Genomic DNA, 22328 nt, shown 5'->3' on the forward strand with positions numbered 1-22328 from the left:
GTCATCATGTTCCCAATTTTTTCCATCACTATTTCATTGTAGAATTACTTTTTGTAATTGGTGGTATTGCAGCAGTCAGCGGAGGACTGCTACAACTCAGCTCCTTTACCCCTTGTTCTCAGCCCAGGAAAACGTTCCCTCTTTTTTCACTGTTTGGCATCTGAGAGGGCTGGAAGCTCTAAAAGCCAGAGATCCCAAAGGGCTAGCTCCTGGTTCTGCTCTGAAAAGCACTTTGACAGCCAAATACAGCTCTGCCACAGACCCGCCCCCCCCCCCCCCCATCTAGAGCCCCCTAATTTCTGGACTGCACCTCCAAAACTGGAGGCGTCAGCCCTCTTCCCACAGCCTCTTCCTGGAGTCCACCAGCTTGGAATTCCAGCCTGCACCCAAACTCCCTCCCACCCCCCCCCTGCCCTGAACCACCTTCTGCACACTGAACCTCTGGCCTAGAGCCTCCTCCTTCACCCCAAATGCCTTAGGCCCACCCCTGCCCAGCTGACACCCACACCCCCATACCCTGCCCTAGCCCACTGAAAGAGAGCAAGCGATGGAGGGAGGTGGGAATAGAGTGCGGGGAGGCATGCCTTGGGAAAGGGGGCAGGGTAAGGACATAGGGGCTGTGTCTACATTGGCAAGATTTTGCACACAATCTTGCCACCTGTCTACACTGGCCGCGAGTCTTTGCGCAAGAACACTGATGTTCTAATGTATGAAATCAGTGCTTCTTGTGCAAATACTCTGACGCTCCCGCTCAGGGATAAGCCCTCTTGCGCAAGAGGCCAGTATAAACAGGCAACGTTAATTTCTTGCACAAGAAAGCCCAATGGCTAAAATGGCTATCGGAGCTTTCTTGCGCAAGAGAGCGTCTACCCTGGCACGGATGCTTTTGTGCAAAAGCACATGCCACTGTAGACACTCTTTTGCACAAATACTTTTAACGGAAAAACTTTTCCGTTAAAAGTATTTGCGCAAAATCATGCCAGTGTAGACGCAGCCTTAGTGTTCTGCAATTAGAAAATTAGCAAATCTTGGCTCGTGCCCTCCACCTGAGCTATGGGCGTGGCCAGGGTACGTGGGGGTTATGCCTCTGAGAAGGTTGGGAACCACTGTGCAAGAATGAGTCACAAACCAGATAAAATAAACCTCCAGGCATTGGGGGTGGGGAGCTAGGATAGGTATATGCAGAGGCCAGTTTGAGAGTTCATATGAGGGGCCAAGAAAGGACCAGCCCTCCATTCTAACCTTTACCCTAGTGGTGAGGATACTCAATCAGTCCTCCCTCTTCCTGGGGTGGGAGAAGGGATCTGAACAGGGTTCTAGCAGCTCACTGGACCCTTGGTACTAAGCGATTCGCTATTCTGGTGTGGCTTTCCCTCACTCAAAAAGAATCCAGCCCCGCACCAACAATGGGCACCTTTTGGATTGGCTAACAGCTGATGTCTTGTCAGCTGTGAAAGACTGGTGCCATCTGTGTGTGTCTGCTTCTGCCCCCTGGCCTAGCCCTCATGAGGAATGAAGATATAGTCCAAGGCACAGCCTGAGCCTTCAGGAAACTCAGCTACTCCAAATGCAGGGAAGTAGCTGAAGACTTCATCAAGGAAGATGACAGCATCCCAAGGATTTAGGTGCCTTTTAACTCCCATCCATTTCAATATGCACCTAAATGCCTTTGAGTTTAAGACGCCTGCTTTAGAACCATCAAGGAATGGCCTCAAGTAGTCAGGTTGGCAGCCTGTGGCTTAGAGTCTCAGACATCTGCAGCTGAAGCAGTTGTGCAAATCCAGCCTGGGAGTCCCAGTTTTTAAGTGGCTCCATGTCAGGGCATGCAACTCCTGGAAATAGGGAGCTATAGAGACATTATCACGCAGGCAAGAACCAAGTATTTTTTCAATGTGGTTTTACATCAGAGAAACTAAGGGTATGTCTACAGTACAGTGTTATTTCAAAATAACATGTCTACACACAAAATGCATTTTGAAATAGCATTTTGCACAGAGTCCACTGAGTGGACTCTGAATCGCATTTAAGGCTGGCCAGATCCAGTTCCAGCAGGGTACCAGGTCAGGACTTATGTGGGGCTGCTGCCTGAGGCTATCTGAGGTCTGTGCTTCAAGGGAGCAGGCAGGGGCCCTGCCTCCTTGCCCCCCCCCCCCCCCGACAGCCAGTTCTCAGGTTTCCGTGCTTGCTTGTCTATCTCGATGAGGGACAACAACGCATTTTCTCTGCATCCTCTGGTTGCCCTCACTCGGGACACCACAGCACTCTGCAACATGGAGCCAGAGCTGCCTTTGGGCACCCTGATGCTTTTTGTGGACGTGTTGCTGCGAGCCTGGATGCACTTTCTGCAGGCAGCCAGCCAGGAGGTCTATCGGGGGCCTGTCAGTATCCATGAGGCCCTGCGGGAGAGCTTCCACCCTGAGGAGCACTAAGCACCTCCCTGGTCTGCCCCACTGGGGGCTTGTGCCTCATTGCTCCCTCATGTCCTTCCACTTACCCCTCCCTAACCCCCCTTCCTGATGTCAAATAAAATACAAGTATTTTCATGAACACAAACTCTCTTTATTTAACAATACTGGGGAGGGGAGGAGGGAATGAAACTCCGGTGAGACTGGGGAATGGTGGGGGGGAGAAGAGAGGATGGGAGAGGGGAAGGAGAAACCTGGGAGAAGGAGCTGGAAGGGAGAAACAAGGGGAAGGGAGGAGGGGAAGCTCAGTGTTGAGGGGTCTCACCAGACCAACTTGATTGTCATGCAAACCTGCTCCTGGGTTCACATGTGGCCTTTGGTGGCCAGGCTGGCAGCTATCCTGCCATAGATGGCCGCGTTCCTCCATCTAGTGCAGAGATCATGGACAGTGGGGGCATCCCCCCAAACCTGAATAAGATCCATGATCCCCACCCAGGACCAGGAAGGCGCCCGTCTTCTCCCGGCCCTGTCAGGCTCCTGGGAGCTGGCAGACTACTCCTGGGGAGCAGTGGAGGGCTGGCTGCCAGTGGCTTGCTGGGTCCAGGGCAGTGACTGCTGGGACCAGAGTCTACCCCTTTAAGGGCTCCAGGGAAGGGGGGAGGTAGAGGAGTGTTCTTGGTTGAGGCTAGAGTAGCCACCAGGGCACCCTGAGAAGGCTTGAGGCCCCCCATTTCAAAATAAGTGGCTACACAGCACTTATTTTGAAATAGCTATTTTGAATTTGGCGTTATTCCTCATAGAATGAGATTTACTAAATTCAAAATAAGCACTCCACTATTTCGAATTTATTTTGAAATAGCGGTTTGGTGGTGTAGACGCTAGGAAAGTTATTTTGAAATAAGGGCTGCTATTTCGAAATAACTTTGCTGTGTAGACATACCCTAAGATATTAGTCATTGAAAATGCATGCAATAGACATGTCAGTTGAAAATTCTTTATTACAGAACTTAAGAGCTACACCTCTCGTATAATTTGTAAAGAAGGGAAGGAAAGCAAATAGACTCAGCAAGAACACATCATGGAAAAGAAACATTTTTACTAGTGGTTGAACCTTTCATAATCTGAAAAGTAAAACATACAGGTGGGTCAAGTTCATAGCCCTGCTCCCCTGAAAAGTGATGGATACAAGTAGTAATTCCATTAACTCCCTTCTATCACTTCCATTAACTCCACTGTTCCTAATTTACACCAGGGTAAAGGTGTGTCTACATTAGTGCACAAAGTTGAATTAGTGTAGCTGAAGTTGTGTATCTTAATTGCGCAGCTAAAGTCAAAGTAGCTTAACTCTGGTTTTGGTGTTGCCTACACTGCAGGAAGTTGAAGAAAAAACATTCTTCCTTTGACTTCCCTTACCCCTCATAAGAAAGCAGGACTATCGGCATCGACCAGAGTGCCCCTCTCACTTCGAATTAGCTGTCTTAACTAGACAGCAGCAGCTTTGATCTTCCTCTGTAGTGTAGATGTACCCAATGGCTGTGTCTACACTGGCCACTTATTCCGGAAAATCAGCCGCTTTTCCGGAATAACTTGCCAGCTGTCTACACTGGCCCCTTGAATTTCCGGAAAAGCACTGATGATCTACTGTAAGAAATCAGCCGCTTTTTCAGAAATACTATGCTGCTCCTGTTTGGGCAAAAGTCCTTTTTCCGGAAAACTGTTCTGGAAAAGGGCCAGTGTAGACAGCACAGTACTGTTTTCCGCAAAAAAGCCCCGATCGCGAAAATGATGATCGGGGCTTTTTTGCGGAAAAGCGCGTCTAGATTGGCCACGGACGCTTTTCCGGAAAAAGTGCTTTTCCGGAAAAGCATCCTGCCAATGTAGACGCGCTTTTTCCGGAAATACTTATAACGGAAAACTGTTCCGTTTTAAGCATTTCCAGAAAAGGGTGCCAGTGTAGACGTAGCCTAAATGAATAATATAAAAAAATCATGGCCACATGTATTCTAAACCCTAGGTGGGTTATTTCTTCTCAAATTGGTTTGATTTCACACATAGCATCACAATCACACATTGCACTTGATGCAAGTCTCCTGTAAATCTACATAAGTTTTTCTTCCAGTCCTAATCACCAGATTCAGTGCACTAAAGCCAGGCAAATTAAATGAATTCTGCCTTTATTTTTTCTGGCAAACTCTAAAATAGCCGCCCTTGAATGTAACATGACTCACACAACTGTGTTAGTCTGATAATCAGTGAACTGCATATCTTTCTCATGCTATCCAACTATTTTAATATGGCAAAGGCCTCCAGTGGGAGCTGCAGGTATTACATTAAAAAATGCCCTAACCTTATAGGATCTGCTCTAATATTCCCACCATAGACCTTCTTTGAAGAATGAAAGGCGGCAAGATTAAAGATGAGAGAATGGAAGTATAGAAACAGGGACGATATGAAACAGGGTGACCAAGATGGAAAGAAGTCAAACAGAGAAAAAGGATAATAGGAGGAGTGGCAGAAAGCAGTTTAAGCAAAATAAATGAGACGATGGGTACAGCGAGATGAAAATTATGCTAAAATGACTCATCTACCTTCATTAGCTAATGTACAAGGCACTATTTTAGAAAGACCCCATGCAAATCAGCTGAAATTCATTTAATCAAGTATTAGAACTGGAAGGGACCTCGAGAGATCATCAAGTCCCCTGCCCTCACAGCAGGACCAAGTACTGTCTAGATCAGCCATGGCTAATCCATGGCTCACGAGCCGCGTGCAGCTATCCTCCCATCCCATGGTGTAGCTCGCGAAGCCGCCCCTGAAAATTGCTTTTTTTTTTGCTCACCACTTTCCCCCCCAGCTCTTTGCACTATATTCACAACTATTTTGGCTCTTTGCTGTAACGGGTTGGCAACCGCTGGTCTAGATGATCCCTAACAGATGTCTGTCTAACCTACTCTTAAATATCTCCAGTGATAGAGATTTCACAACCTTTCGAGGCAACTTATTCCAGTGTTTAATTACCCTAACAGGAAGTTTTTCCTAATGTCCAACCTAAACCTCCCTTGCTGCAGTTTAAGCCCACTGCTTTCTTGTCCTATCCTCAGAGGCTAAGGAGAACAATTTTCCCCCCTCCTCCCTGTGATACCCTTTTAGATACCTAAAAACTGCTATCATGTCCCCTCTCAGTCTTCTCCTTTCCAAACTGAACAAGCCCAATTCTTTCAGTCTTCCTCATGTTCTCTAGAACTTTAATCATTCTGGTTGCTCTTATCTGGACCTTCTCCAATTTCTCTTGCAGTGTGCCCAGAACTGGACACAATACTCCAATAGAGGCCTAATCAGCGCAGAGTAGAGCGAAAGAATGACTTCTCGTGTCTTGCTCACAACACTCCTGTTAATGCATCCTAGAATCATGTTTGCTTTTTTTGCAACAGCATCACACTGTTGACTCATATTTAGCTTGTGATCCACTATGACCCCTAGATCTCTTTCTGCTGTACTCCTTCCTAGACAGTCGCCTTCCATTCTGTATGTGTGAAACAGATTGTTCCTTCCTAAGTGGAGTACTTTGGATTTGCCTTAATAAACTTCATCCTGTGTACCTCAGACCATTTCTCCAGTTTGTCCAGATCATTTTGAAATATGACCCTATTCTCCAAAGCACTTGCAGCCTCTCCCAGCTTGGTATCATCTGCAAACTTAATAAGCGTACTCTCTATGACATCATTTAAATCGTTGATGAAGCTATTGAACAGAATCAGTCCCAAAACAGACCCCTGCGGAACCCCACTTGTTAGGTCCTTCCAGCATGATTGTGAACTTTTAATAACTACTTTCTAAGAACGGTTATTCAGCCATTTACGCACCCACCTTATAATAGCCCCATTTAAGTTGCATTTGCCTCATTTATTGATAAGAATGGCATGTGAGACCGTATCAAATGCCTTACTAAAGTTTAGGTATACCACCTCCAACGCTTCTTCCTTAGCCACAAGACTCGTTATCCATTTGAATAAATAGGATGCTTGAAAAACGTTAGAAACCCAATTTGTTCATTTTCAGGAGAACAGTAATAAAGACCTGCAGACTGGCAACCTAGGGGGGGTTCAAATGATGCAATTGAAAAGCTCCTAATGTTGCTCTTATTATATTAAGGTTTTACATAACTAATAGCTCTGAACATTAGACTAATGATATTAAATGGGCAGACTTTACTCCGTGACAACTGGCTGTGACTGGCTCATTGTTATAGCCTCAAAAGGCTATTATAGGTCACACTGAGCAACACTGCATAGGAAGCAAAACTTCTAAGACAGCTAGCCTCAGGGAATTCTCTGTTCACATTCTTGGAACACACTGTCTGGATTCACACTCAAGCAAGATATCCAAGCTGAGTCTACCATCCATTCTAACTTTCAGCACCCAGTTTTCACTTCTATGACTGAACTGGCTCTTTGCTTTAGAGAGCGTACCAGAACATTTCAGCTGTTGGAGTAAGGAGATTATTTACATTATCCCAACAGCCCCTTTGAATCAGGACTCCAGTGTACTAGGTACTATCCAAACACAAAAAGCCAGTCCTTACCTCAGAGGGTTTACAAATCTTAGCATAGGACAAGAGTCTACAGGTGAATATAGGCAGACAGGCAAGTATAAGGAGTTGATTCAGTTCACCTGAAGTCCTAGCTATATGCAGTGATAACTAGTCATTCACATGCTCCAGTCTCCTCCATGCTAAGGGTATTCTGTGTACCCATAATAAACTCAGGCAAATCATCTATTTAGGGTAAAAAAAAAAAATCAAAGAAAGCAGGTGGATTGCAATTAAAGTTTTATGAATTGCTCATATTGTTAGAGGTAATCTAGTCCTTTTTGGCTATTCTTCAGCAGAATTCCTCCCACCCCACTGATCTTGTTTTCATGGCTTGTCTGTGTTGAATGCTGTAGGACAGCTCTCTTTCTTCAGAGATGTTCTTAGTGTCTCTGTTGATGATGGCTGTTTACATTTGGTAAATCAGGACTTGCTCAGGAAGAGACTGTAGAAAAGAGCTAAGGTTCCATCTGGTTGATAGCCCCTTTAGTCTATTTACTAGATTGCAACCAGGTGGCAATCCAGCCTTCAGGTGGCTTGTTTTTAAAGAAGATTTCATGAACTGTTACATGCTGCTTATTTTGGTGCTTCAGACAGATGGAGAGTAGCAAGGTTCCCATTTTCTGTCTTCACTTTCTAGCCTGATAAAAGGTTTCAAAGTTCTTAACGATAGTTATACAGGCAGTCCCCGGGTTACATGGATCCGACTTACATCAGATCCCTACTTACAAACAGGGTGAGGCAACCCCGCACTAGCTGCTTCCCTCCAGCAGACCAGGGAGACGCGGAGCGGCTTTTCTCAGCAGACACCTCAGCTTGAGAATAAAGGACTGAGGGAAGTGAGGTGTGGGAGAATAAAACTGAGCTCTGGAGAAATGTTTGGCTAGAGTTTCCCCTACAATATGTACCAGTTCCGACTTACATACAAATTCAACTTAAGAACAAACCTACAGTCCCTATCTTGTACGTAACCCAGGGACTGCCTGTATATCATTTTTCTTGTAGGGAGTTTCAAACAGCGGTAGGCTGGATTTTGGAATTTTTCAGGGTTTATACATTCCCTAAATTATTTTGGATTTTCACCAGTTTTGTTTTCCATCTATAGAATCTGAATACTGAGCATTCTCTCCACCCCCTCAGGAAAAATACAATCCTCATTGTCCTGTCCAAGTAGAAAGATGTGGAGATCTGCTTGTCCTTTCATGAAAGTAGGGAAATACTCTCAACCAAGGTTTCCTATAAGCTGTGCCCATGCGGATGTGCAGCCCTTTTCTGAGCCCCATGCAGAGGTTCAGAGCTCCCCATGCAATCAGGGAGCTCAGCTGATTGGCTAGGGAAAGGTGGGGGCAGTCTTTGCACCCCAATCTGCTATCCCTAGTCACAGCCCAAATCCCTGCACCCCCTCCTATGCTCCAGCCCCAGGTCACAACCCCTTCCCAGGTCCTGCATCGCCTCCTCACCCCAGTCCATTGCCCCAGGTAACGATCCCCTACTACACCCAAATTCCCTCCCAGATCTCACACCCCAACCCCTGACCCTAAACTCCCTTCTGCACCCAACCTCCATCCCAGACTCCTGCACCTCCTCCATTAATATAATGGAAGTGTGCGCCTCTTGACCACTTACCAAATTCTTGGAGTGATGCCCATCCCCCCCCCCATCAAAAATTATTGCCCACCCCTATGTTAATGGCTTAAGGTAAGAAAGAAAACAGAAAAACAGAAGTTTTTGAATGTTGCAGATTAAGACTCTGATCTTAAGGATTTTTTTTTTAAATCTTGTGTTACAAATTAATACATGGTAAACTGTATTGCATTAAGGCTAGATCTTTGCTATGTGGTAGAGTTCTGGCTCTTATGAGTCAGAAATAATAAGTACTAGAGGTGTGATGATGTTTTGTAGGATGAAACTTTATTTGCAAGATCTTTGCAAATAAAGATCTGTCTGTTAGAAAGGACGATGATGCATGTAATCCAAGGTCTCAGAGGAGTAGCCATGTTAGTATATAACTAAAAAAAACCGTAAACAACAATGGTCCTGTAACACCTTAGGCTAACAAAAATATATAAATAGTATCATCAGCTTTCGTGGGCACAACACATTTCTTCAGCCAAAGGTAGTGTTAATCTCTCCATATTCATTATTTAAGAAAAGTTTTCCATTTTCCCCTCTATCAGCACCACAGAATAGCACAGCTTGAGTAGATATGGCATTTTATAAAGCTGTTTGAGAGCTTACACCAGTAAAATATGTATATGTACTTGTACTGCATTGTAAAAGTTTGCTGCATTTTACTGAAGTGTACATGTTCTCTGCTCCAAAGAGTTAACAATGTAATACCCCCTACAAAGCACTGAAGCACACAATTAACTTCAAGCAACTGAGTACTCCTTCTGACCCTGTTTTCTGGCGGACTGTGGCACTGTTTCCTTATTTAATTTGATTATTTCCAGAGAGGAAGGTTACCAACAACAAAACTCCAAAAAGTCAAGCTTGAAATAAAATGATTGCATTGAAAAAAAAGCAGTAAGGCAGCAGGTACAAGAGGAGAAACAAGTTATACGGGTCAAGTGAGTTTCTTGCAAGAGTCTCATGACTTAAGTACCTAGAGGGAGTCAGAAAAAGCTGTACTGATTGTGACAATAACTTCAATTCATGAGTTTGCAACTTTATTAATAACAATAGTTGTCTATTCTAGAATGCCCAGAAGAAGAGGTACCACAAGGGTGCTTGCATTAGACCCTTTCCTTTCTGCATTTAGACATGAAAAAAAGCAGGATGGGACGAGGCCAGTAAGGACAAGGGCAACAGCAACATGCTGTTTCAACATATTCACACATTGCTATTTTGGGGTTTTGTCTGGTTTAAAGTCTGGAAAGCAAGCCAAACACTTCTGATGAAAAGCACTATAGAAATACAAAGCACTGATCTGTAAAAACTTCACAAACGCCCATGAGGTACTCAAGTATCTTTTCCCCCATTTTACAGATGGGGAAACCAAGGCCCAGAGTGAGACTTACTAACAGCTGTGGAACCAGCAACAGAATCCAGGTACACGATACCCAGGCTTTTGCTTTAACCATTTTTGGTAGGTTATTTGTCGCTACTGCTGACAATACTGTCGCAGTTCTCATCGATGGCTATCCATGACTCCAGAGTCCAAACCTCCCGCCCTACCAGGAGCACACAGCACTTTGAAATGCCATGCGCTCCTCACACAGTGGAAGGAGACGTCACGTGCTCCCCGCCCCCGAATCCTGATTGGCCTGTGGATGGGAAGAGCGCGTAAAGTTTCCTCCGTCTTCCCCCCCACCCTGTGAGGAGTGTGCGGCACTTCAAAGTGCCATACGCTCACGCAGGGCCGGAGCAGGACATAGGAAGCTTCGCGCAGCTCCCCTGCCCCCAGACCCTGATTGACCTGGGGGCAGAGGAGCATGCAAAGCCTCTTCCCGCCCTGCCATGGATGCCTAGTGGGAAGGGGGGGCAAAGGGGCTCCCCCAGACAAATCATGGTCTGTGGGTGGGGAAGCCCAGAAGCATCCTGGCCCCGCCTCTTCTGGTTAGGCCCTGGAGCAGGGTAGCCCAGGGCCCCTTCAAACATTTTTGAAGGTATCTGATGGGCTCAGGGTTCGGGTCTGGGGGGGTGCAGCAGTCTTATGATGCTGTGGCCAGATGGGAGCTTGTTGGCCAGGCTTCATTTTTAAATAAATTTTGTCAAACACAATGTTTCAGCATTGTCTTTATGAGAGAGGTGGGGAATCTGTTTTGGGTCACAGGTCACTGACCCTCAGAAAAAAAATCAGTTGGGGACCACATAAGTGAGATGCAAAAATACAATCCCTCCAACCCCCCCACCCCCCCCCCCGGCCTCACTGATGTGACCCCAACTGAGACACCTCACTCCCCTGGCACTCCAGCCCCGGGGGGGAAGGGGGGGGAGTAGATAGGACTGAGGTTCAAGCCAGATTAACTCTTCTGGGGTTCTAGGGTTAATGGAATTTGTGGGCCCCTCTACACTCTGAAGTGGAGCCAAAAATGAGGGATCCAGTGTGCAGGACAAGGCTGCCAGGGAGTGGGATAGGGATGGGGGGGGAAATCTGGATGGAAAATATGGTACAGGAGCAAGCTGAGGGAAGGTATCTGGCTGGGAGGGAGGGGGCAGGAGCAGGAGCAGGGTGCGGGTGGGCGTCTGACCACAAGGCAGGGGCAAGGGGCTGGTGGGGGTATGGGCAACAGGCAGGTTCTGTTGGGGAATCTGGCCAGGGGGAGGGTGTAGGGTGCTGTTGCGGTGGGGGGGGACGGGGGTTGGCAAGGACCTGGGGGTCCTGCAGCGCAAACTGCTCCTCCCCTCCCCAAAACAGCTGGCACGCTTCCTAAGAAGTCAGAGCTGACACACAGCTGGGGACTTCCTTCCTGCACCAGGGGAGAAGGAAGGCACCATGAGGAAGCAAGTCCCCAGCTGTGTGCCAGATCCAGCTTTTCAGGAAGCGTGCTGGCTGTTTTGGAGAGGGGAGGAGCAGTGCGCGCGCTTGCTGACATGCCACATCTAGTGCCCAGCCGGGGACTTCTCTCTCCTCCTCCCCCCCACCCACCACTCTGCTACAGGAAGCTGGCATTACCTCCATTTTCTCAGGAGATAGCACCTAGGGTTGCTATATACTTTCACAAAAAAATACTGAGCATGGCAGGGAAAAAAATTGGTTGAGCAAAGAAAAAAAAAAGGACCAAACTTTTTGAGCAAAAAAAATAAATAAATAAAATAAAACGGGCTGCCAAAGTTGTTGGGGGGGGGGGGGGGACCCAACAACCCACAAACCACACAAAACAAAAAGGGTCATTGTGCCTCCCACTCTCCCCATCCCCGCCAGACATGGCAGGGGAAGAATGTCCCATGCAGCCTTCCATCCAAGAAAAACAGAAAATACTGGACATTTTACATGTCTGGTATTTTCTGTGTTTTTTTTAAACTGGACAGAGGCCGCAAATACCAGACTGTCCGGAACAATACCAGATACCTGGCAACCCTAGTAGCATCAGCGCTGGCTCCTTTTTGGGGGTGGGGTGGGGGAAACGAGAGGAGGGCTAGAACACCTTGCGATTGACTGGTCATGCCCACCAGCGGATCGCAATCCAAGGCTCTAGATTCTTTAATTTTCACTCCAACTCATCTGATGAAGTGGAGTTTACCGAAGAAAGCTCATGATACAAAGATATTTGTTAATCTCTAAGGCAGGACTACTCAACACGTGGCCCGCGGCCTGTTTGTGGCTCACGGTGCAGTTTGGGTTTACGTGGGGTTCAACACACGGCTCGCGGGTGGGATCCTTTGAACATGGCCTCCACTGGGAACATGGTCCACAACGACAAGGCGTCGCCCATGCGGGGTGAGCACTGAAAGATACAAGTGGACGGGCTTGCTGGAATAGACGGGTAAAGGACGTCGGCATTCCTAGCCGTCAGGGAGGAGTGTTGAGGTGCTGATCTCTGGCATCTCTCCACAATTTTCAGAGATCCAAGGTCTAAATCAGGGGTCAGCAACCTACTGCACACATGCCATCAGTGGCACAGGAGCCGATTTTTACTGGCACAGAGGTGGGAGCTCAATCCCGCCCCTGCCCAGCACAGGCAGGGAGTTCAGCTGATTGGCGGGGTGTTGTCAAGTGGCTGATAAAGGGAGCAGCAAGATGAAGAGATGTTAATGGCTTAGATTTGAGAACACCTAAAGAGACAAATAGGTGTCTAATGGGAACTGAATTTATTTTCATTTGACTTTTTAATAGAGATTTAGACAGCTGGGGTTTTCTGGAGTGCAAAGTAGCTTAGGCATAGATCTGCCTCTTCAGGCACCCAAATACCTCTCTATATCTGGCTCTTGATCTTAAAAAAGCTCAAGGCTCTGATGGGAACTGTCAACAAAAGCATAACTCATGATTTTTCCGTTACCAGAACTGGCTGAAATATGATGACCTATTTTCACAGAGGGGGGGAAACGAAGTATTAACTTACAAACTCGTTTTAATTTCAAGTATGCCAAATGGACCAATTTTTCAAAATGTCCTACATCTTTTTTATTTCCCTCAAACAAAGAAGTTAGTGAGATTTTTTCTTTACAAAAAGCCCCTCCAAAAACTGGTACTAGCTAGTTATAAAATACTTTGAAGTTTGAGTTGGTGAAAAGGCATGACTTTTTTTTTTTTTTTAAATCAGAAGAGGAACCATTTTGACAATTTGGGATAAGACAGTTTTGTTTTAGAAAAGAGTCCTTTCCTGCTCCCTAAAGGCTTTAAAAATTTCAACCAGCTCAGTGTTGCATTCAGACACTCGGATGCATCTTCAGCTTCTCATAGTCCTACCAGGAGGCGTGTGTGCGCCACATCTTACAGCAGCAATTTTTTAACTATAGTGCAGACCTACCATCAGCGCACTAGCTAAGCTAAAGGTCATATGTGTGTCTCCTTGAGCTGTAACTTACACCTCTAGTTGTAGTGTACATGTACTCTTGGGGGCTTACCTGACCTCACTCAAGAAGTCTGTGATAGAGCCAAGAATTAAGCCTGTGTATCCCCACGTAAGAAAGAAAAAGATTAACAATTTTTTTGGAGTGATTCAGCTATCTAAAACTCTGATCTTAATGATCTTTTTAAAATCCTGTGTTACTAAAATGGTAAGATCTGCATCTTTATTTATTAATGAAGCTGCTGTAAGTAGGACTATTACTGACTTTAAAAAGTATCAACGGCATGCAGACCCGTAAATAGAAATAAGTTAAATCTCGGCGCACCACTTCTGAATGTTTGCTGACCCCTGCTCTAAACTTTGCCCCTAGCTCCAATATGTGACATCATGCATTATCTCCGTAGTGGAGGTACCAGGTCCCTTGGTGCCTTAAAGCATCAGTACTTTCCTTTGCTAATTCAGAAACGATGGCATCAAGTTTTCCAAACTGACTTGTGATTGTGGACGCCTTAATTTATGGGTGAGCACCTTGAAAGGAGCCCGATTCTCTGTGAACTCAAGTTACAAGGTCCCAAGTCACAATGTGTGAAGGGAGCCACAAAACAAGATACCCAGAAAATGTAACACTTTTCTTAATTAAAAACAAACTGGAACAGTGGCAGAATGCAAAGGGGACAGTAGACAGAAAAGGGGCATGTACATATCATAGGTCCCCATGAGGAAAACTAGCTAACACACTGCCTGTAGCAACTTGTATAGGCAAAGTAATGTCAGATTTTCTATCAGGGTAGCCAAACTGGAGCCCATGAGCCATATGCAGCTCACATTAATACAAAGATGCAACCCACAGAGACAAAAGCTCCAGCATCTGATGCTCCGGGCTGACCAGAGCAGGCTCCCCTGCATAAGATCAGGGCCTAGAAAATTAGATCATTTTAATTGCATTAGTCAGGAGTTGGAAAAATCCACACCTCTAAGTGACATTAAGCTAACCCCAAGTCCTTATGTAGACAACAGTAGGTCGAAGGAAATACCTTCCATTAATCTACCACCTCGCAGGTGTCTACATGCAGTAATGCAGCTGTGCCATTGACACATTTTATGTCTAGGCATGCACATAAGTGTGGCATTGTGGGATGTACAATCCATTTGCACACTGAAGTTAAGGGTACTTGGCAGCTGGCGCCTTTTCACCAAAATCAGGTGTTGCCATAGGCTCGTTCTCAACAGCACACACTGGCAAAGTTTGGAAAATCCTTACATGACAACAATCCTTACAAGCCAGCAACCACCTACCTGGTTTTGATCATTGTAGTCACACTCCCTAACCGCCACTAGTCCTCCTTTCTGACTTGGGTGGCCCTGGGCAACCAGACATTTGTTGGTTTGAAGGTGATACAGCTGTGAAAGTAAACAATGACAGCTTAATATATACCATCATTAAAAGGCAAGTACCAGAAACATTTGGCAAGTCTTCTAACAATCTATTTCCTAGAACTCATGAAGTGTTGACAAAGAAAAAACCCTCCTCCTTTTTCACATACAGGGCATTCTGCTTTTTAAATTAATGTTTTAGTATAACCATGTGTAAAGCAATTTTATTTTATTTGCAAGATACAACATGTTTCTCCCCCTGTGATTTGGAAACAATGCGCACATAAAACAGAATTTTGTCCTATTTAATTCAATTATTCCCTATCAATTCCACCTTCTCTCTGAATGGCAGAAGTCTCACATGTGCTCTCAGGGCCAGGATAGGTCATGGGTTTTCTTTCTAGAATTCATAGCAATTACAAAAATCAAAACGTTTTTGGCCCCATCCCCTACCACCTTCCATTTTGGAGTTACAATGAAAGTGACTTTGTGCCACCTGATTTCCAAAAACTTCCCCTATTTTCAGATGAGCTCCCAACCCAGTTTGGATGAACTCATTGTTAACATGAAACAAATAACCTGGAGGGTTGTTGGGTTTTTTTAGGGGGAGGGAGGCAAGACTGGGACCAGACACTTAACACATGGCTGCTTATTGAAGAAAGCCTACTACCAAGATGAATTATGAAGCTCCTACTAGCAGTTCAGCTGCTTTCCTGGTCTGACCAGACCATCTTCCCACTTATCCCTGAATTCTGATGCTGGTCATTTGGTCACCCATCCCATGAAGTAACTCAGCATGCTCAAAGGCTTCTAATCTGATCTGAAATTATTTGGCTTCAGTATGATCAATCACCAAAAAAAACCCTTATCTCCATTCTGGAACTTAATATAAAATAACTTTCACACCCTTGGGACTGTGAGCCATCCTGAAAAATGAGCCCATTTTGCCTTAGATAAATGCAAGCAGTTACTTTAGTTTTTGTCTTATTACTAGGCTACTCTTGGGGGAAAATATCAATATTTTATTATTCCTTAGATTTATAAAACCAAATAGGCATTGCTCTGAATACGCTATACACCTAAAACAGATATATAAATCCAGAAAGAAACAGCAACTCTCTGGCAGGATACTAAATAACTGGGCAGCACAATAACAGACTAAATTCCATTTTTCTCTGAGCATCACCACGAGCAATATTTGCCTCTTCAGATGCCCTGCCTTGCAGTATAACTGGCTGTCCCTTTGCTGATTCGCACTACGTATATCAAACAGATGACATGCTTTAGAATGAGAGTATTCTAAGTGATATTCTCTATCAAAGATTTTAGGGAAGATCAAATTTTGAATGTTAATTACTCACCACTAAAGCCATGTCATTTATGCAAGGCTAAACTGGTGGGATGTGGAGTAATTTATTCTGAAACCCTTAGAGGTCTGTAAAGGGGATGTAAAAGCGTAGCTTATACAGAGGGAGCATCACAGGTAGCAAGCAGGAGCCAGTATGCATTAGGGATATAAGATACTGGTTATTTTAGTAATTGTGTAGCAAATAATTTTTAGCGGTTACTAAAATGTTCCCTCCGGAGGCAGGGCCAGCAGTCAGTGCTTTCCCAACTCTCAGGGTGCACCCTGCCACCTCGTGCTGCTGCCTCTGAACCAGCTACTCTTAGGGTTGCCAGATGGTTTCAACAAAAATACCGGACATACTTGACATTACATCACAATCTACTTTACATCTTATTTAGAAAATACCGGACATTTATATTTTCTCGTTTATATTTTCTCAATTTGTTTCCCGAACAGAAAGCTCAAATACTGGACTGTCTGGTTCAAAACCGGACACCTGGCAACCCTAGCTACACTTTTACATATGTATCAGAGGCAGCAATGCAGGGTGGCAAGCTGAGCCAGCCTGAGAGGGGAAGCCGTTTAAATAGAGGCAGCAGTGTGGGGCGGCAGCAGCTCCTATCAGCAGGGGGGAAGGTAGGGGCTGTGGACAGAAGCTGCTCCAGCATCCTGCCTGACCCCCCCATCCTAGTGCAGTTGCCTCTGACACCGAGGCAGCAGCACAGGGTGGGGGCAGGCGAGAGCTGGTGCTCTGACAGAGCCAACTTAAAATCTACCGCCCCAGAGAAGCAGCAGCACGTGGGGGCAGGTGGTTCTGTGGGAGCCAATACGTGTGGGGAGCTGGCTTGAAAGCTTCCGTACTGCAAAGGCCCTGGGCCTGGAACCTGTTCCTGTTCACCGATGGCTATATAACCTTTGTCATTTCCAAGACAAACACTAACTCACTATGGTTTATCGCCAAAGCACCTGCTGTGAAAACCATTTATTGTGCAGACTGTACCTCCCTTAACAGGGACAACCTGATCCAGTAACATCCATTGTCCAGCATGGACAATGAACGTTGCTGGACCACAGAACCCAGGAAGAGGGAAGCCTGGCAGTGGGGCGGGAGCTCTGTAAGGGACACCAGTGACTAAGCCGGGAGCCCAGAGTATGTGTAGGGGAGGGGAGATGGACGGCATAGTGCGGAGTTCTGGCCCCAGCAGAGCTCCCTGACCCCAGAAGCTGGGGAGCTCTAGCTTGGCCGCAGCTGTGGACCTCAGGCTCCAGCCAGAGAGCTCTGGCCCCGGCTACGGCGTCCCGGCTGTGTTCTGGCCCCAGCAGCCAGGGAGCTCCAGCCCCAGTCCCAGCGGCAAGCTCCGTCCCCAGCCATGGAGCCAGGCAGCTGTGGAGCTCTGTCCTAGCTGTGCAGCTCTGGCCGTGGCGCTCCAGCCCCAGAAGCAGCAGGGCCAGGGAGAGCCCCAAGGGGGACTGAGGCAGCAGCTGGGACAGGCAGCACGGCCACAAGGGAAGGGACCTTCCCTAATCCAGCAAATCCCCTTGTTTGGGACCAGTCAGGGGTGCCAAACTAGCGAGGTCCAATCTGTACTTAAATCTATGTGCAGTTTTTATAATAAATTTCAAAACTATCTAAAAAAGAATCCAAGGATTGTCTAAAGAAGTTGAACAATGTCTTACCCTTCCACGCTGCAGTATTTTTGGTCGTTTTTGCCCTCTGTTAATAAAAACTGGTTGCTGAACTTTGGCATTGGGCCCAGATATTTGCATCTCTGGGTAGATATTATCTAGATACCACTTAAATGACCTGCAGTTCAGTTTTTTTCTCAACTCCACACGGTCAGTAATATTTCCATAATTCCTGGCCCTTAATTCAGGTCTTAGGGCAAAATATTGTTCCTACATAGACAAGAAATAGGAGAGAATACGAGAACTATTTACATTACTTCTCATACTAGTTTTAAATGGTGATTAAGCTAATGCATTGAACTACTTACCTGTTCCATTTAATCACTGACTTAAGTATTAATTCTTCTCTGAAAACTGGCATTCCATAATGTCATTTTAGAATCAATGATTATTGTGCTTCTATGATTTCCACAACAAATTTGTTCGGTTTACAACTCAAAAAGTGTTTTTCTAACTGCCAGACATGCAAGTTTAGGGCTTGTTCTTGCATGTGAATGTGGCTAGTCTCACTGACTTCAAAAGGACGACTCATGTGATTGAAGCTATTCACGTCCACATACATTTGCAAGACCAGGCCTTTAATCTGGGTTCTTGGAGTCAAGCTGGGTTTTTTCCTTATCCTACCTCATTCCTAGTCATTAAGATTCTAGAGCAGTGTTCCCTGTAAGCTGTGCACTTATGCAGATGCTCAGGAGAGATTCAAATGCCACCCAGCTGATTAGCAGAATGTACCCCCACAGCTAGATTTGTAGTTTCTACTAGTAGTGAACATTTGCACATGCCTCAGTGCACATAAACATGTATTCTGCACTTGGATGGAAAAGATTAGAAGGAACATTGTTCTAGAGGCTAATTATGCCCAAAGTTATACCTGTTCAACCCTAATAGAGCTGTCATAAGAGCTAATTAGTTCACACAAATATCATCATGTATAATATGGCCTGTAGAATCTTTATTACTGGTGATGTTCAAAAAAAAAATCCCCATGGAGAGCCTCACATCCTAGACTGAATTTGCAGGGGAGACAGAAAAGACACTGTTTATGGACTAAGCTAATTTCATCTCCATTCTTTAGGATACAATAAGTATGAAAACCTGACACTTCTCTGGGTAGATCTACATTTTAATGTTTGAAACTTGCTGGCGATAATGACGTTCTACTACTATTTTTAATCTTCCAGTCTTCTGTTCAACACTAATTAAAATTATCCATCATTACTGATACTTGTTGATTCTGAAGATGACTGCAAGGTGAACATTACTAATTTTTGTAGCAGACACAAAGAAGCTGTAAGAGCAACGCTAATACAATCTAACACAAGGCATATCATGTATATAGTGAAATGGAATCCAGGGCAATGCTACAGTGAATTAGGCAAGACTTTTCTGTATGAAACATAATTCTGTGTATTACTGTATCTGTTACTCTTTTTCAATAAAAGTATTAATGAAGTGGGATATTCAGTATCCTTAAAAATAACTATGGTAACCATATGTTTAAAAGTAACTATGGTATCTTGCTTTTTTTTGTATTACATATTTGACCTTATATTGCATATACACAATTTACAATTATTCATGAAAGTAAGTATTAAAATGCAAATTTTATTTCACTTTTCCCTCTCTATCATATTAGTATTTTTAATTATTCATTAAATGCTGCTGTACAGTGCTGAATCAAACAGGAAAACAGACCATCTCTACTTATCTTTCTGCATCTCTTGTGTATCATTCATCCCACTACAGCATCAGTCAATATCCCTGTCTTGGCCCCAAACATGTTTATTATACATACTAGCCAATAGCCCATCATAGAATGGATTTTTTGGGTCTCTCTCCCCCTCTCCCCCACCTCCTCGTCCTCCTGCCTCCCCGCCCCAACTCTCCTCCACCTCCTACCTCTCTCTCTCCGTCCTACCGCTCACTCTCTCTTTCTCTTCACCTCCCCCCCCAGCCGTGTTCGTCACTGCTTCGCCCCCTTCCCCTCCCGCCATGGCGCTCGGCTGAGTGCTGCGCCGCTCAGCCAGGCCGCCGCGGGGGAGCCCAAATGGCCACTTGTGCTACTTGCTCCCCCACGGTGGCTCAGCCAAGCGGCGCAGCACTCGCGCCACGGCAGGAGGGGAAGAGGGGTGGGGTGGTGACATACACAGCCAGGGGGCGGAGCTGTGTACGTCACCGCCCTGCCCCCCTTTCCCTCCCGCCATGGCGCTCGAGTGAGTTCTGCACCGCTCAGCTGGGCCGCAGCAGTGGAACAAGCGGCGGCAAGCGGCCGTTTGGAGTCTGCGCTCCCCATACAGAACTCAGCTGAGTGCCACGGCGGGAGGCAAGAGCGCCCCCCGCCCCCCCAGAGGCGAGTCTGTAACGCTACAGCGTTACAGACTCACAGACATTGGGCTACTATATATAAGATAAGTATGGAAATATCTTCAGACATGCTTTCCACCCCTAAATCTGTTGTAACAAAAATGTCCTGGCAGCTTTCAGAGAAGAACAGATAAACCATGAGAACTCCACAGTTGATACAAGGAAAAAAGGCACAGAACTGAGGTAGACTACTTAATCAGTAAGCGAAGACCTTTTGGGACTGCAAATGGGAATGGCTGGTATCCTTGGTGCCTAATGCTGACCTCAGAGGCCAAAAGGACATATAGAACTTGGGAATTTTTGGAGTCTCACACACTAAGAAGCAGAGTCATACAAGTAAGAATTGTGCACAGATGGTATCTCATTAGAGCAAGGAAGGTATGTGTCAAACTGGTCATTGTTGGAACAATTCAATTAACATTTATAGTTCAAACTCTGTAATTGTGTCTTACCTTATATTCATCCATCCACACATGTGCCAGGCGTAGAGAGTTATGTGCCATCGTATCCTTCCCCCCTGGTGAGCCATAAGGGCGCCTTTTACGGAATATGTGTCCTACCCTGGAGCAAGGGATGATTAGAAGTCTACCCCCACACATCCAAATCTGTCCACAAGAAAGCAGAAGACATCTCACTATAGAATACAAAAGGTTCAACACTTTTTCTTTTTATTATTAACGAGTATAGTTACGATAGAATTGTGTGTGATTGGTGTTCAGCTTTTAAAGGTTCATCTCGGAGTTAAATCAAACCCAGTTTTCTATAGGTGGAAAAAGGCAAGGCTTTATTCTTTGAAAAGGGCAATTTTCATACCAATTTCCCTAGATCACCTACCTGCAACTTCATAGGCTTTCAAAATAAAATGTTGCAAGTGCTTTTTAAAGCTAAAAACAAAGATTCTCTCTTACTCTCCTTTCCATTGGAAATAGCCACCGTATTTTTCAAACTTTCAGTAGTTTTCAGACAAAAGAACAAAACATAGAATATTTCTATAGAAAAGCACAAGTTTCAGAAAGTTATAGGTGTCAATGCCTGTTAAGCTGTGTCTGCAGTTAAGTACAAAGGTCTACCCCAGCCAGTGTGGACACTGTTATACTGGCATAAAAGTGCTTTATAACAATACAGCTATTCCCATATAGGTCCTGACCTTTATACCAGCATTACTGTGTATACACTAGGACTTGTGCAAATATAGCTATACATTGGTTATAAACAAAAAAAAAAAACCCACACCTCTGACTGTCTTTGTAACCTTGAAGTGAATCCCAGGCATTAGGACACATAATTAACCTTCATTTCAACATCCCTACTCCTCCTGCTACAGTACACAGTAACCATACAACAGGCCATCATCCTGATTAGCCAATCAATCTCCTGTCCATTTCAGAATATCCTCAAACTTAGCAAGAACATTTTTTTACTCTACCTTAATATAACCAACTCTGTTAAGCGAACAATCAAGTCCTGTAAGTGGTTGATTAAGACAAGTTTCCCATATGTGCTTATGCGGACACATGCATTAGTTACATATATGGATACCCAAAAAGGGTTATATGTCAAAATGTTTGCCCTACTTGATCTTTCTGGAAGTAAAATTTGCGGATTTTAAGGCCAGAAAAGATCACATTGATTATTAGTGTGACCTATGTAACAGGCCAACCAATAATTCCTGCATTAAGCCCATAACTTCTGCTGAAGCTAGAACATTTTAGAAAGATATCCGAGTTTGCCACTCTGAATTTTTCCCTAACTCCAGCTTCTAGCTGCTGGATTTTGTTATGTGTTTGTCTGCTAAACTAAAGAGCTCTTGACTCTCAGAAATCTTCTCCCTAAATAGGTACTTACAGATTCAAGTCACCTCTTCACCTCCCCTTTGGAAGTTTCTCACTGGAAAGCAGATTTTCCAGGCCCTGCTTTCTTCTAACAACACTACTCTGAACCCTTTCCAATTATCATCCTGATTCTAAAACTATGAATGCCATACTTGACACAGTATTCCAGTAATGATTTTATCAATGCTGTACAGAGATAACCACCTCCCTCCTTCTACTCATTATGCTTCTTCTTATAAATCCAAGAATTGAGTTAGGCCTGTAGCCACGGTATCA

General features: G+C 45.0%; 1 protein-coding gene across 6 annotated transcripts in view; it reads right to left on the minus strand.

Annotated features, from left to right (window-relative positions):
* The window catches only part of GALNT11 (polypeptide N-acetylgalactosaminyltransferase 11), an 83386-nt gene that overhangs the window by 8594 nt on the left and 52464 nt on the right, over positions 1-22328 (minus strand). For 5 of the 6 annotated variants that reach the window (XM_006129319.4, XM_025187869.2, XM_075922801.1 and 2 more), the window contains 3 exons: positions 20673-20825; positions 17848-18066; positions 14745-14849 (listed from right to left, as the gene is read on the minus strand). In XM_006129319.4, coding sequence (XP_006129381.2) covers positions 14745-14849; positions 17848-18066; positions 20673-20825 — 477 coding nt within the window. Of the gene's footprint in view, positions 1-12021; positions 12384-14744; positions 14850-17847; positions 18067-20672; positions 20826-22328 lie in introns of those variants that run through there. The other variant, XM_075922802.1, reaches the window with a different exon arrangement.

This window comes from Pelodiscus sinensis, chromosome 2, assembly GCF_049634645.1.
Source record: "Pelodiscus sinensis isolate JC-2024 chromosome 2, ASM4963464v1, whole genome shotgun sequence".
In the NCBI taxonomy this organism is placed as follows: Eukaryota; Metazoa; Chordata; order Testudines; family Trionychidae; genus Pelodiscus; species Pelodiscus sinensis.